General features: G+C 46.5%; 1 protein-coding gene and 1 pseudogene across 1 annotated transcript in view; one reads left to right on the top strand and one right to left on the bottom strand.

The window, feature by feature from the left end:
• Positions 1–4263: 4263 nt before the first annotated feature.
• Positions 4264–5196, top strand: LOC116890576 (annotated as a pseudogene).
• Positions 5197–6802: 1606 nt separating this feature from the next.
• Positions 6803–16991, bottom strand: part of LOC116890560 — a 93665-nt gene continuing 83476 nt past the window's right edge. Inside the window, exon 4 of the mRNA XM_032891012.1 lies at positions 6803–7005. Coding sequence (XP_032746903.1) covers positions 6866–7005 — 140 coding nt within the window. The 3' untranslated portion in view covers positions 6803–6865. The remainder of the gene's footprint in view (positions 7006–16991) is intronic.

The following is a 16991-nucleotide window of genomic DNA, read 5'->3' as shown; positions in this document are numbered from 1 at the left end:
GGACCTAGCTCAAGAGGTTACAGGAGGAGAAGAATGTTAGTTTTGTGATAGTCTGGTGAAGAATGTGGCTGCTCTCTGCCCCTGATACCTGAGGAGTCTGGCTAAGGTGAAGAGAGATAGATTAACTGTATTATTAGGCAACAGGAAACCCTGCTAGAACAGCCTGGGGTGCACAAATTGGCTGTGATCACCAAAGTTCACTCTAAGAAGAGCACTTTTATGAAAAGGGAGCAAGCTGAGAAAGGAAAATGCAGAATGTACGTACAAGTATTAAAGGGGGACCAGGGAAGGGAACAAAATTGAATCTTGTGTCCAAGGAGATCCCTCCGAGATAAGCTGATTGTGTTGAACAGGAGGGTCACTACATCTAGGCATTACTATGGACCAGACACAGTTTTCATTTGGACGTAAGAGATATAATTATTAATAAAGTGACAAGGGATGGACTGTGACATTATTTTGCTTGTCTGGAATAAATCCAGAAATGAAAGGCATACCTGTGATTTGATCTTGAAACTGAAGACACAGGCTTCTGGAGGAAGTTTTAGGCACAGTGCACACAGGCTTGAGGAAGTTTTAGGCATAGTGCACACAGGCTTGAGGAAGTTTTAGGCATAGTGCACAGGCTTGGAGGAAGTTTTAGGCATAGTGCACACAGGCTTCTGAGAAGTTTTAGGCGTAGTGCACACAGGCTTCTGGAGGAAGTTTTAGGCACAGTGCCAGGCCTTTAATCCCAAAACACAGGTAAGCAGACCTCTGAGTTCAAGGCCAGGCCGCACAGAGCAAGTTCCAGGGTAGAGGAAAGCCTCAGATTCAGGCATGGTGGGAGCACACCTTTAATCTCAGCACTCAGGGACACGTAGGATCTTTGAGTTCAAGATCCATCTACAGAGCAAGCTCCAGGATGGAAGCTAAGGCATGAAAAGAGTTGGAAAACAGAAAACTAGTGATGATTTAATAGAACAGAGGCCCATGTTCCAGTCACAGCAAGCAGCAGAACTTGGCAGCTTGAGCCATGGAACTGACTTAGAGTCAAGAGTAGAAGGGGTTACATGAAGATAGTGATGCTGGTCAGCTGAGCCAAGAAGTTGACGGTTATTAAGAAGAGACAAGCATCACCGAGGTGAAATCTGGGAAGTGTTTTCTGAGAACAGAGAAGAAGCTGTGCTCTAGATAAAGTCAAGATTGTACCTCATGCTGCAGCTGTACTGTAGGTTGTAATATATGAGTCATCCAGGTGGTACTGGTTTTGAAAACATAAAGGGTCATGAAGAGCAAACTGAAGGTTGGGTACAGTGAGAGGAAATGGAAGACCACTAGGAAAGTATTGCCCAGACGCAGTTGATGGTCTATGACTGAAGGGGCCATGAAAGAATTTGTTTGGCAGAAGAGAGCCTAAGAGAGACTATTATAGGTTGCAGTGGAAGACCCCAGCGCATTGGAGTTGCCCCATGGGATGACCACCAAGAACACAGAGACAAAGGATGGATCAACCTGAGCTTAGAGAGGGCTACAGAGGGCAGAGGAAGAAGTTACCAAGCTCTTTAGAGGATCCCAGAAGAGCATGTTGGATCCCAGACACTGAACAAGGAGCTTGAAGTTGCAGGCACCAAGATGAGAGACGCCGAGCTGTGGGCTGTCTGTTGAGGAAAGCTGCTAATAGGGAGTGGAAGCAGCCAAGAGAGATGTGAACAAAGATGGAAGCATTGAGATAGGAAGAGCGCCTGACATCAGACATGGAGATGCAGAGTTTGAATAATGCCCAGCTGATTTTTGGTCTCTTTTGGTCCAGCACGGTAATTGCGATATTGAAGCATGTGATTTGTTTTTTTTTTGGTTTTTCTAGGGATGACATTTAAGTGACTGCATGAATCTTGGAAGAGGCGCTTGCTTGGCCTTTTAGTACTGTTGAGACTGTTCTACAGACCACAGAGACTTTTTGAAGTTGGACTAAGTGTCTGTTGCATTATGTTATAGCTAGGTATGGCCTCATACCTATGGGTCCCAGGGAGGCAATGTGGTGGTTTTAATATGCTGACCCATGGGAAGTGGCACTATTAGTAGGTATGGCCTTGTTGAAGTAGGTGTGGCCTGGTTGGAGATGAATGTCACTGTGGGGAGGGGCTTGAGGCCCCATGCTCAAGCTCTACCCAGGAAGAGACCCTCCTCCTGGCTGCCTATGGAAATCAGTCTCCTTCTGGCCTCTGTGGATCAAGATACAGAACTGTCAGCCCTTCTCCAGCACCATGCTATGATAATAATGGATGGAATCTCTGAACCTGTAAGCCTGTCCCAATTAAATGTTGTCCTTTATAAGAGTTACCTTGAACTGGAAGAGCTTGAAGGAGCTCGAGACCCCATATGTACAGCAATGCCAACCAACCAGAGCTTAGGGACTGCCACTACCCAAAGACTATACATGGACTGGACCCTGACTCTGACCTCATAGGTAGCAATGAATATCCTAGTAAGAGCACCAGTGGAAGGGGAAGCCCTGGGTCCCAAGACTGAACCCCAGTGAACTAGACTGTCGGGGAGGGGTGCAATGGGGGGAGGGGGTGGGGAGGGGAACACCCATATAGAAGGGGAGGGGGAGGAGTTAGGGGGATGTTGACCCGGAAACCGGGAAAGGGACTAACAATCGAAATGTAAATAAGAAATACTCAAGTTAATAATAATAATAAAAAAAAACATTGTGTAGACCTACAGAATAGTTAAGAATCCTTCCTTCCTTCCTTCCTCCCTTCCTTTCTTCTTTCCTCCCTCCCTCTACCTCTCCCTCCCTCCCTCCCTCCCTTAACATTTGAAAACCTTTATAAAATATAGTGGTAAGTTTGTAGTAGTAACACATTAAAAATTATTGAGTTAGCTGTTTTGTGACAAAAGCCATGGCCCTATCTGTAAACTATGAATAAATCAACTTTTTAAAAAAAAAAAAAGAGTTACCTTGGTCATGGTGTCTCTTCATAGCAATAAAACCCTGACTAAGATAACCCTTTGTTTTATTGCTGGTGTGTCTAATTTCTCAAAAGACTAACATCAAAGGCATTGTTAGATTGACTTACTATTAGATCACCTTCCACTGTAAGCATCACCTAAGTGTTTTCTGTAGCTGGGAACATATCACACACAGTTAGAAAGGTGTATCGTTCACTCCTTGATGGTCAGAAAAAAGAGAAACTTTGTTTGTTTGTTTGTCTGTCTGTCGAGACAGTTTTTCTGTGTAGTCCTGGCTGTGCTGGAACTTTGTAGACCAGGCGTGCTTGGAAATCAGAGATACGCCTCTCTGTGGTCCAAGTGATGAGATTAAGGGTGTGTGTTTCACTGCCAAGTGACAAAGAGATAATATTAAGCAGAATGTTTAAGGTCCCTTGGGCTAAGCACTAAGAACAGGTCTGAGAATCTAAACTCTGTAGAGCAGGGCCAGAGAGACGGCTGGCCAATTAAAATCACTGGCTACTGTTCTAGGAAACCCAGATTCCATTTCCAGCACCAACACATCAACTCACAATGGTCTGTAACTCCAGTTCCAGGCAGCCCAACGCCGTTCTCTGGCCTTCACAGACACTAGGCACATGATCTACACACATACATTCAAGCAAAACTCCCTAACACATAAAATAAACAAACCCTGAGAACATACGCTCTTACGTTCTACCTGAAACATTAGCAGAAAGGCTGGAACCATAACTGAAAGGGCACAGGTGCCAAAGCCTGTGCCAAGTACAAACTTTTATTCAGTCACACCCACCAGCATTAAATTACCAACCCTTTCTGAGCACCCACCACTACACTCTGTCCACTCTACACCCAGACCGCACCCCCCACCACTTCACTCTGAATCACAAGTTTTACTAAACATCCCATACACTCTTGAGCTACTCTGCATGTGGCATGCCGTACAACCCTTCTCATCACTAGAGAAGGAGGTAGAAGTTCCTCTCCCATCCTCTCCCATCAGCAGTGGCTGTTGGTTTCAGGACGGCCAGAATCCCCCAGTGTGTGAGTTTTCGTGGCTCTGCGGTTGAACAACTCCCAGTGTGTTGAAAAGAACAGTCTTCGTCTGCATGCTCTGCTCACTCGCCTTTTCACGTTCCCTATGGCGATGTCGCAGCACTCTCTCAGCTCTTCATAGCTCTGGAGATTTCTTTTTAAGGTTGAGACGGGCTTTAAAAACCATGGCATTCTGTGCTGTGAGGGGTGGCTCCCTGACCTCACTGGAGGCGATGTAATAAGCGCTACCTCAGTACCCCAGGCACCTAGGGCTTTCATCCCGGCGATGCCAAACCCAAGACAGGGAACAACCCAAGTCAGAGCCAGAGACCAAGAAGAGTAAGGGGGCGGCAAAGAAAACTGAGAAGACGGCTGCAGGGGAGGGCCCTGTCCTGTATGAGGACCCTCCAGATCAGAAAACCTCACAGTGGCAAATCTGCCACACTAAGATACGCTCCTGGGAAGTGGATGGGCTTCGAGCCTGCATTCAAAAGAAAGGTTTGGACTGTGTGAAGGAAGAAGCACCAGACATTTTGTGCCTCCAAGAGACCAAATGCTCAAAGAACAAACTCCTGGCTGAACTGCAGGAGCTGCCTGGACTCACCCGTCAGTACTGGTCAGCTCCATCAGACACAGAAGCATACAGTGGTGTGGGCCTACTTTCCACCAGTGCCCACTCAAAGTCTCTTCTGGCATTTATAGGTGAGGCAGAACATGATCAGGAAGACCGGTGATTGTGGCTGAACTGGCCTCCTGTGTCTTGGTAATAACCTATGTTCCCAACGCAGGCAGGAGTTTGGTAAGACTGGAGTACCAGCAGTGCTGGGATGAAGCCTTTTGCAAGTTTCTAAAGGACTTGGCTTCCTGAAAATCTCTGGTACTGTGTGGGAATCTCAATGTGACTCATGAAGAAATCTACCTTTGTAACCCCAAGGAAACAAAAAGAATGCTGATTTTACTCCCCAGGAGCGCCAGGGCTTTGGGGAATTGCTACAGGCGGTACCACTGGCTGACAACCTCCGGCATCTCTACCCCAACACAGCCTACGCTTAGACTTTCTGGACCTACATGATGGATGCCCGCCCAAGAACGTCGGTTGGCACCTTGATTAGTTTTTGCTATCCTACTCTTTTTTACCTGCATTATGACAGCAAGGTTCTTGACAGTGACCACTGTCCCATCACCCTTTGCCTAGCATGGTGACACCCTCCTCAGGGAGCTTCATGCCTGGGAAATAGCCTCCACTCCCCCACAGGAGTCTGGTGTGTTATCTCTTCTTCAGGTTTTTGGTTTTGTATGTGCTCCCTTCTATTTTAAACATCAAACCAAACTTTCCTTTAAACAATCCAAGTGAAATAAAAGGCCCTACTTTCAACTTTAAAAAAAAAAACCTATCATTTATTTTATGTGCCTGGGTGTTTTGCTACATCATGCATGTGTGTGCCCCTGGGAGCCCAAGCCCTGGGACTGGAGTTACACAGTTGTGAGCCGCCATGTGGTTGCTGGGGATCGAACCTGGCTCTTCTAGAAGAGCAACCAGTGCTCTTAACCACTGAGGCATTTCTCCAGACCTTCAGGGATTAAAAAAAAAGAAAAGATAGATGTGTGTGGTGTGTGTGTGTGTGTGTGTGTGTGTGTGTGTGTGTGTGTGTGTCCAACCAGGTCCTTCTGCAGGAGCAGGGCAAGTGCTTGTAGCCCCTGAGCCATGACAGTTCTTTTACCAATCACCTTTCTCCCCTCTTTCCTGGCCTTTCTCTGGCTGATTTCCTCCCTCCCACGTCCCAGTGAGATAAATGCCAGGCTGACAATTCAGTTATTAAGCCTGCCCTGAATTTCCAAATACTTGCTTCACAGACTACGCTTTCTAAGAGCTGGAGAATTCTGAAAGCATGTTTCAACACGACAAGGCCTAGAGATCACAAAAGTCAAAACTTTACAGCACCTAATAGGTTCACCAAGCCCTTTTCAATATGCAATTATTTTGGACACAGAATGTAAAGTATCGTCTCCTTGGTCCTTCACCCTTTTATCATAATCTATTAGCAGACACGTCAAGAAAGAAAGAAAAGCCAGGGGGGAAAACAAAATCTCCCACAAGTGCCCAAACTAGCAGTACCTAGGAAATCAGGGCTGCCTGGCCACAGACAAGACCTGGATGAATTTAGTAGGTGCTAGACAAAGCTGAGGGAACAAACGCAACTTCTTGGCTTAAGGGAAAGCAGCACAGCAAACGTGAGGGGCACTCAGGAAACAGTTCACACTGCCCAGGACACATGGTTCACACTGCCCAGGACACATGGTTCACACTGCCCAGGACACAAGGCTCACACTGCCCAGGACACAAGGCTCACACTGCCCAGGACACAAGGCTCACACTGCCCAGGACACGTGGTTCACACTGCCCAGGACACAAGGTTCATCCACACTGCCCAGGACACATGGTTCACACTGCCCAGGACACATGGCTCACACTGCCCAGGACACATGGTTCACACTGCCCAGGACACAAGGCTCACACTGCCCAGGACACAAGGCTCATCCACACTGCCCAGGACACATGGTTCACACTGCCCAGGACACAAAGCTCACACTGCCCAGGACACAAGGCTCATCCACACTGCTCACACTGCCCAGCACACATGGCTCACACTGCCCAGGACACAAGGCTCACACTGCCCAGGACACATGGTTCACACTGCCCAGGACACAAGGCTCACACTGCCCAGGACACAAGGCTCATCCACACCGCCCAGGACACATCGTACACCAGGACACATGGCTCACACTGCCCAGGACACAAGGCTCACACTGCCCAGGACACATAGTTCACCCTACTCAGGATACACAATTCATATTACAGGCAGGAAAATGATCATTCCTTCTTACCTGATCGGTATCTCTCATCTCTTGCACCTCCAGAACGTGAACGGTGGTACTTGGAAGGAGCAGAAGTCTGAGCTGTCATGGGAGCGGGAGTTTGGTTTCTTTCTTTTTGTCCTGTGGAATCAGTTTCTGAAAGAGGAAGTTTGGAAGATGGTTATCCAATGGGAGGTGATACGTTCTGAACACTTTGAGCATTCTTTTTTTTTTTTTTTTGGTTCTTTTTTTTTCAGAGCTGGGGACCGAACCCAGGGCCTTGCGCTTCCTAGGTAAGCGCTCTACCACTGAGCTAAATCCCCAGCCCCCACTTTGAGCATTCTTACAACAGCTGAAAGGAGTTCTCATGCACCATCTATAGTAAATAGAGGTTAAGGTGAAGGCCGCAGGTCTTATAGCTGTAGCTGTCAACAGTCTGATAGCAAAGGAATAGTAAGTCAATAAATGTGTAAAAAGGCATCCTTGAAACTGGCTCACCAAACAGTTAAACAAAACCTAACAAGGTTGTGTGCTTTTGCTGTTTGGTTTGGGTTTTGGGCTTTTTTGCCCCACCCCAACCCCCACAGTGCTGAGGATCAAACTTAGGCCTCACACAATCAAGGTACGGTTCCACCATCGAGCTGCATCCGCAAGTCTAGATTACTGTATTTGAGAGAACCAGGGAGCGGGGAGGCTCTTTTAGGACATATCTAGAGATGTTCTTAACAGTTCTTGTTGCTGAAATTTTCACTTAAAGTTCATTAACTAAGCAGAGCATGATACAGCTGTGGACTGATACAGCCGGTCCTGTCTAATGCGCTCAGAGTGTTACATAATACAGCACAGAAGAAATCCCAAAATGACTATGCACAGTTCAGGTGAGCTGCAGTCCCCGTGGGCTCGCCTGGTCTCAGGCCCTGTGACACTGCACACAGACAGAGATTTTAAGTGTCTAAGGTTGTAAACTGGCCTTTGGTCACACACATTCTCAGTAATCCACCTAAGAGCTGCATATCTTTCTAAGTTTAGCTTTTCAAGACAAGGTTTCTCTGTGTACCCCCGACTGTCTTGGAACGCAGTCACAGAGATCTGCCAGACTCTGCCTCCTGAGTGCTGGGATTATGGCACCAACCAGCACCTGGCTGTCTGAAATTCCCAGTATCTTCTCCGAGTCTTCCTCAACAGGCATCGGCAGACTGTGGCCCCTGGCCTACTATGCCTAGCATTTGGATTTTGTTTTGTTTTGAGACAGGGTCTGCATAGCCCAGACTTGTCTAGAATCTGGAATTCTCTCATCTCAGCCTTTTCAGTGCTACCACCAAACCACGCTACACTGATCTTTCTTTCCTTTCTTCTTGAGAGTCTCATGTCTTCACGGTGTGAACCTGCTGTGGCATTCTGATCTTTCTAGGATTAGAGTGTATGCTACCATGGTGACTCACAATCTGTTATCACAAACAGACGTATTGGGACATAAGGTGTGGTGGTTTGTATATGCTTGGCCCAGGGAGGGCACTATTTGGAGAAGGTGTGGCCTTGTTGGAGTAGGTGTGTCACTGTGGGCATGGGCTTTAAGACCCTCATCCTAGCTGCCTGGAAGCCAGTCTTCTCCTATAGACTTTCAGATGAAGATGTAGAACTCTCAGCTCCTCCTGCACCATGCCTGCCTTGATGATAATGGACTGAACCTCTGAACCTGTAAGCCAGCCCTGATTAAATGTTGTCCTTATAAGAGTTGCCTTGGTCATGGTGTCTGCTCACAGCAGTAAACCCTGACTAAGACACAGGAGTCTAAGGCTGTTTTCATGCTGCCCAGGCAGAACTGAGTAGCTATGACAGAGAGTATAAGTTGTTGAAGCCTAAAAGACCATCTGGCTCTGTACAGAAAACCTTTTCCAATACCTAACCCACAATAATAAAATCAACATTTAAATCTCTGTTTGTGCCTGAAATACCTACAAGTTTCATTTCATTTCTCATTCTGTGAAATCAGCCTGCAAAGCCAGTCCTCCTGGCTCTTTAAGGGAGGAGGGAGACACCAGCGCTGGCTGAAAGCTGCAGAGCTTGGCAGACTCTAGGCCGCCTACCTCTGCTGGTTCTCAAACAAAAGGCTACAAGCGGGACTACAGGAAATCCCCCAAGACCTTTAAAAAGGAAAGTGATGGGGGATTGGCGGCAGTTAGGTCAGGAGTATCACGTGCTTTGGGATTCAGAGTTAGATAAGGAGGGAGACACCCAACGCTAATCCCAAGCACCACACTGCCCTTCATGGAAAAGGCTGCAAAAGCCTCTTGCCTGAGAAAGTACTTGGAATACAGTCCAACCAACTCTAAACAGAGAACAGAAAATAGAAAGCAGCTATTCTTACTTTTACAGTCAGATGACAGACACAGGAAGGAAATCGCATTCGCACGCATGAGCTGCTCTGTAAATGTGCACAGGGAAGACGGTTTCAGGTGCCACATGCGTCCTTAAAACAGGCTCCTATTAGCTTGGAGGATTCTGTTTAAGTTGTATTGTTTGTTTCTCTTTTTCTTTTTTTGAGGGGCCATATAAAACTACAATTGTATTATCTACTGCTGGCTATTTTACTGATCAAACAGCATAGCAATTTACTCCAAGAAACATGATGTTTACAAACTGTATAGTTTAAATGTTAAAGACAGAATGCAGATTCTTACTTAAAAGAGGAGAAATACAGAGTTTTTACCATCTGTCTCAAATATGTTTCTGCTTTATGTTTTTTTGATGCAGTTAATTAAAAAGGAGAAAACAATGTAGGCTAAAGTCAAAAACATGAAGAAATGACAGGCATAAACCCGGGGAAGACCTGGAGAGAGCACACATCTCCACTCAAGATCAGCTACAGGTCACCACAGGAAAGGAGACACAACACAGAGAAAGCCTTCCAATGAAAATGGGGTCAGCGGATACACAGGCAAGAGCACAAGTGAATGGACACTGGAAACAGTGACAATCGTCATATTTTAATTTGTCAGAAATAAACCCAGAAGTTCTATTTATAATTTCAGTAAGTATCCCCAGCACACAATGTCATACAAACATAGGTTTATGTAAGAATAAACTCGGTTTACATGAATACTGCATCTGCTCCAACTTGACAAGACATTGTAAAACAGCCATGAAAGTTGGCCCACAACCATCTTTTTAGCATTCAGGAGGTTGAGGTAGGACTACTGTGAGTTTGAGATCATTCTGGGCTACAAAGACAACAAAAAACACAAGCAAGATGGCTCAGTGGCCAAAGGCGTTTGCTACCACACCTCACAGCCAGAGTCCAATTTGCAAGACCCACAGGGCAGGAGAGAACTGACTCCTACAGGTTGTCCTCGGACTCCACATACTCTGAGGTACAGGTGCTCATGTGTGTGCCTGAGTGTGAAATCCCTCACTGTGAACTTTATCAACTTTTATTTCTAGGTGCTGCATTGAGACAGGCTGGCTCCAGAGTGCTGAGATTACAGATGTGCACTGCTGTGTACAGCTAAAGTGCGTCTGCTGAACATAAAACCAGATGTTCATTACAGAACACTAAAGGAATACCAAGGAAGAAAGTGAAAGTGATATTGAGTCTCTTAAAACTAAAAGCTACGACCTATCAAACTCAATTACATCCCTAGATAAAAGGTGACTCTCTGAACAGAGCTCTCCAACACTGTAAACATAGTCTGTTGCTTACTACAGGACTAGCAGTTAACATGTACTGGGGTGAACCAGCGGTTAACATGTACTGGGGTGAACCAGCAGTTAACATGTATTTGGGGTGAAAGGAAAGAAGCAGTATCCTGGGTGGATCGCAGGAATGGAGGTTCACTACACTCCACCTGCAAGTGCACCATTTAATGGATGAAACTGGAAATAACATGCCCAGGCCTGCTATCAAGGACAGGACACAGGGGTCCGAGGGCATGGGAGGGCAGAGCACTACTCACCAGGCAGGCAGGCGAGATGTTGCCCAAAGGTGGAACATCCCTTCCCAACCACACCACAGGGTAGCCGCAATACAAAGTCCCATGTTTGGAATAAAGTGTGTAATTTTACTGCCAGGGTTAAGAAAAAGCTAAAAGTAAAGGTGGAATTCACTATGCATACCATGAATTAAAGTGAAATACTCAGACCCTTAGTCTGAACAAAATCACTCTGGACACCAAGGACAGATGGGACCTGCAGTGACGCCCCCGTGAGCTGTTGAGCTTACAGGCATGTGGGCACTTACAAGATGAAAGGAATTTGAAAGACACTAAGTATAAAGGCTGGACTAGAGGCTGCAGCCTTACAGATGAAGTCTCCACTCAGCTGTGATTTTAACAGAAGTCACTGCAGGGATGCCTCGGCTCTTCAGGCAGCTGTGTGGAACAGCCACTAGGGGTCACCGGTACCTTTAAATGAGGGTGGTAGGTCTAGACGGTACACATCTTTTTCTTTTTCTTTTCTTTTTTTTAAAATTAAACCAGGTTTTAAATCCTTCAGAGCATTTTTTTTTTTTTTTTTTTTTTTTTCGAGCTGGGGACCGAACCCAGGGCAAAGCGCCTACCACTGAGTTAAATCCCCAACCCCCATTTTTTTCAACAATCAACATGCACATAATTTATTGTTCTTCAGAAAGTGGGTGGGTCTTCTATGTGTCTCCTGTTTGAATGCAGTGACACAGGACAGTCCAGAAAGGAACAGACACTTATTAGTACAAACAGCACAACTGTCCTTCCCAGGAACACAGGAGAAAGCCAAGTCAGTTCTTACCGACACTGCCTATGACTTCAGAGATATTCACACATGGAGGAATAGCAGTGCAAAGCAAGGCAGCTCAGAGACGAACCATGGGACAAAACACTCATACTGTAAGGTGATCAGAGCGGATGTGCTCTCAGTTGTGCAGTGCGGTGTCCAAATAAGGAATGTGAGGTAATGATCATCAGGGCTCATGGTTTGTTTGTTTTGTTTTGTTTTTTTTCTGAGCTGGGGACCGAACCCAGGGCCTTGTGCTCGCTAGGCAAGTGCTCTACCGCTGAGCTAAATCCTCAACCTGAGGGCTCATGTTTTTAAACTTCACACTCTTAAGGCTCTGGCCCACAGGACAGGGAATCAAACATTAGGAGTTCAGGAAAGATGAATGGCACTGGAGCAGGACCTAGCCAGGCACAAAGAAGGAAATGCCCCCTCTTTTCCCCAGTGTGATGTTCACAGCATACCAATAAAGGCCTGGAAACCTTGACAGAACAAGGAGGACTGCGGCTGTGAGCAGCAGCTCTAAAGGAAACGGTGCTGGAAAGGAAAGCAGCAGTGGCCCAGCTCACCTGCGCTCAGACCGATGGTAACAGTGAGGCAGCATTGCAGCTTTCACTCTTCTCCCTCCCTCCCTCCCTCCCTCCCTCATTCTTCCTCCTCTCCATCTGTAATGAGACAAGGTCAAGCCTATACAGAACAGAACAGTGTAGCCCTCAAACTCAAACCTCCTGCCTCAGCCTTCCAAGTGCAAGCATTGCAGGTTCCTACTCCATCTCATCTGGTCTGCAGGTGCTGTTAACAGAGAAGGAGGCCCTCACAGACGTGCCTTCAGGTGTGCCTGCTGTCACCTATCACAGACGTGCCTTCAGAAGTGTGCCAACTGCTCTCCTTCTCACCCTGTTCAAGGACAGATGACGCTGCCCGTGACCTCTGAGCCATTGCTGAGGAGCTAAGGGCCTGGAGCTGAGAGCCTCACATCTGGGGAGAGGTCTGTGAGCAGTGAGTTCCTGAGCTGGGAAAGAAGGGTCAGCAGCCCTGGTTAAGTTGTCTAGACAGATCCTGAGCACAGATTTCTCTGGGCTACAAGTAACCAGAAAACTATTTGGCTCTGCCTGACTCTAAGGGAACATTCACAGGAACTTCACTCTGTGAACCCGAGTGTCTTGTGAGGCAAGAGATTAAGTTCCACCTTCAGGATGTATCAGGGGGCAGAAAATAAGTGGGCTGAACCCATATACATACAGCCACCAAACCCAGACCATATTGCTGATGCCAAGAAGTGCATGCTGGCAGAAGCCTGATATAGCTGTCTCCTGAGAGGCTCTGCCAAAGCATGACAAATACAGAGGCGAGTGCTCGCAGCCAACCATTGAAATGAGAATGGTGTCCCCAATGGAAGAGTTAGAGAAAGGATTGAAGGAGCTGAAAGCGTTTGTAACCCCATAAGAACAGTACCAACCAATCAGAGCTCCCAGAGACTAAACCACCATCCAAAGAGTATACATGGGGTACCCATGTCTCCAGCTGCATATGTAGCAGAGGATGGCCTTGCTGAAAAAGGACCTTGGTCCTGCCAAGGCTTGATGTCCCAGTGTATGGGAATGTCAGGGTAGGGAGGTGGGAAGGGGGGGTTGGGGGGGAACACCCTCTTAGACGCAGGGGTAGGGGAGGGGGGATGGGGGGTTTATGGACAGGAAACCAGGAAAGGGGATAACATTTGAAATGTAAATTTAAAAATATCCAATAAAAAAAAAAAGTGAGCTGAGCAGCAGGTCAGCATAGTCAGACTGGCTTACAGTAGCACCCAAAGGTCTTCACTTTCGGAAGTGAATACTGGACCACTTCTCTCACTGCCTAACTCCCTGTGGGCTCTTGGACAATTCAGGGGAAAAAAGAAGCCCTGAGAGGAAAGACTAGACTTCCTTCTGATAAGCTGCAGGGAGCAGATACAATGATATGCATGCATCCAGTCATGGCAACTCCCATCCTACCACGCCCACAAAAAGCACAGGACTGGGGGTGGAAGCTGCAGTCTCTCTATTTGCAGGCAGCCTTACCTACAAAGTAGCTTCTACGTCAGATGACAGAATGATTCCACAGCAGGTATCTCCCATATCTCAGAGGCACACACAGGCCTACTTAATTGTACTCCAAACATCACTTCTGGTTTCAGTAACTGGATCGTCCAGCCCCTCTGTGTTTCTCCAGCACCCACTTAGAACTCTGGAATGGTGTTTTTCAATCTTTGGCGCCCAATCCATGCGACAGCCTTCCTGTGCCCTCAACAGTACACAGGTAGAGGTCAGAGCTCTTACTCTCCCTGCACTCCTGCAGTAACTGGCTTTGGTCTTTTACATTAAAGTTCCTAACAATTTAGTTAAAATAAATAACTGAGATCTTTCTGGACTCTTTACATCTACCACTGACGGTGGGTGGTTGGGATTAAAAAAATAACATATCAGGCTGGAGAGATGGCTCAGTGGTTAAGAGCACTGACTGTTCTTCCAGAGTCCTGAGTTCAAATCCCAGCAACCACATGGTGGCTCACAACCATCTGTAAAGAGATCTGATGCCCTCTTCTGGTGTGTCTGAAGACAGCCACAGTGTACTTACATATAATAAATAAATCTTTTTTAAAAAATGACATATCGGGGCTGGAGAGATGGCTCAGCGGTTAAGAGCACTGACTGCTCTTCCAGAGGTCCTGAGTTCAATTCCCAGCAACCACATGGTGGCTCACAACCATCTATAACAGATTCTGGTGTATCTGAAGACAGCTACAATGTACCTATATATACTAAATAAATAAAATAAAAAAAAAATGACATATCAATTTAAAGATTAGGATACTGATTGAATGTTATGATTAAACTCCTACTTAATGGGCTAGGGTGAAGCTCTGTAATTCCAGGGAAATCCTTCTACAGGGAAACAGTGTGGTGGAGACTACAGTTTGGGATGGGATAGGGAGGGGGTGTCCTTAGAAGCTTGTGGGCCAACTAGCTTGGTGTATGCAGTGGCAAATAACAACAAAGGGAGAGCCTGTCTGGAGGTGGAAGGTGACACCCAAGGCTGTCCTCTGATCTCCTCATATGGGCACCCACTCACATACATGTATGCGTGTGCTCAACACAAGCCCCAAAGCAGATCCTGCCTTCCAGTGTACACAAAGTCATATGTTTAATAAAAGCAAACCTTCTTACAGGAAGCTGTTGGGGAAATGATATTTCAGGCTTCTTGATATCTGGGGTAGTGGGGGGCTACACCACAAAGTGTTTCCATTGTTTGTATTAACACAATCATATAAACACTTGTGCGGGCTTGAGACAGAACCCAACGGAGCAGACATATGATGAAAGGCATGCGACTGAGGGGATGCAGTGCGGCTGCCTTTGCACAAGGCACTCGAGACTGACAAAGCATTGGCCCCACCCAAGACTGAGAAAACAAAAACCTTTGCTCACTAGATCTTCATCCTGGGATATGCTATGTAAGTCACCACACAACCACACTCATAAACAACCGGGGTGGGAACTGGGGTGAGCCTCAGTCTAGGAGGGGGGTGGGGGAAAAGCTCAGCCTGGGGCATGTGGTGGGTTCCAGGCCAGACAGGGCGATCTAGTGAAAAAAGGAAGGTGGGTGAACTCCATCTTCACTGGGACACAGAGAAATGGAGCTGAAAGAAGATGACAGTCCCAATACCCATGTTCAGTCATCTCACTACTGCCTGTGACTCTAGGGAACCTGATACCCTTTTCTTGCTTTTCTGGACATATATGAATGGACATGGACACACGGACATACACGGACACACAGACACACACACACACACACCATACATATGGAGAAATACATAAATAATAAAAAGTCAGTACATTTAAAGAAGGAAAAAAAGCGTTGGGATAAAGAGCTCAGACTCAACAAGACAGAATGAACACTCCTGTGTATGCTCACTGCTTTCCACAATGCCTATTATAAAACAAGGGAACTGTTTAGTTCAGGAGACAGAAGGAGAGCAGACAACAAGAGTTTACTCTACAAAAATACAAACAGAATAATGTATTAACCTGAATAAACACATAGCTTAGCCATGCTGGTTTAAAATCTAAATACACACACACACACACACACACACACACACACACACACACACACACCCCGATACTAAGCATAATATAGGGTATGTGTTGAGAAATGTGAACTGTGAAAGCAAGGGAAAGGGGGAAGGGGAGTGGTCAAAAGGGAGACAGGCGACAGATAGCTGACCTTCCTCAGCTCCCCTTGGCACCGAGGACGATCCAGCCTGTGCTCTATCCTGAGCTGCACTGAGGACTGATCCAGCCTGTGCTCTATCCCTGAGCTGCACTGAGGACTGATCCAGCCTGTGCTCTATCCTGAGCTGCACTGAGGACTGATCCAGCCTGTGCTCTATCCCTGAGCTGTATCTCTGGCTCACTTTTTTTTTTTTTTTTTTTACACACTTTATTTTTCAAACAGAGTCTTGGTAAATTGCCCATACTGGCCTTGAACTTGTAACTCTCCTGTCTCAGTTTCCTAGGTATTTGGGATTCTAGGCTTACGTTACGAGACTGATACTAATATTTTATAGAAAGAAATTTCAACCTCAAGTTGATTAAAGCTGAGAAAAAGTAAAGAAACCTACTTAAAAGACTGAGGTAAGAATGGAGAAGGATGGAAAGGCTGGGAGACATTCGTCCTACGCAGGGAGAGACAGGGCACTGCGCATCTTTGGTGCTGGAAGCCTGTAGCTCATTTCATTTAAAAATAAAAATTGCTGGGCTGTATCTCAGCAGTAGGGCATTTGTATAGCATGTCCGGGGTCTCCAGCCCCACTGTTAGCATTATCATACATGACAGTAGAAGGGATAGGGACATGAAGCCCAGTGTGGGCGTCCCAGCCTATAATCCCAGCACCAGGGATCTGAAGGGACACAGAGAGACACTTTGCCAACAATGAACAGAAAACTAAACAGACAAGGTCTGACATTTGAGGTCTCAGATGATTACCACACTCATGACGTGTCTTGGGTTTTAGCGGCTATAAAGGAAAAGACTTACTGGGGGCCAGGACAAGGTGCCAGGAGACAAGGGAAAAGAGAGTACTCTTTGATGTACACAAAAACTACCTCTTTTGTTCTAAGAATCCCACCCTTGGAGCTGAAAAGATGGCCTAGCAATTAAGAGCACAGACTGCTTTTCCAAAGGTTCTGAGTTCAATTCCCAGCAACCACATAGTGGCTCACAACCATCTGTAATGGGATCTGATGCCCTCTTTTGTTGAGTATTAAGACAGCTACATAGGGGGTTGGGGATTTAGCTCAGTGGTAGAGCGCTTGCCTAGTAAGCGCAAGGCCCTGGGTTCAGTCCCCAGCTCC

The sequence above is a fragment of the Rattus rattus genome, chromosome 1, assembly GCF_011064425.1.
Source record: "Rattus rattus isolate New Zealand chromosome 1, Rrattus_CSIRO_v1, whole genome shotgun sequence".
In the NCBI taxonomy this organism is placed as follows: Eukaryota; Metazoa; Chordata; class Mammalia; order Rodentia; family Muridae; genus Rattus; species Rattus rattus.
This window is presented reverse-complemented; position numbering and strand designations above follow the sequence as displayed.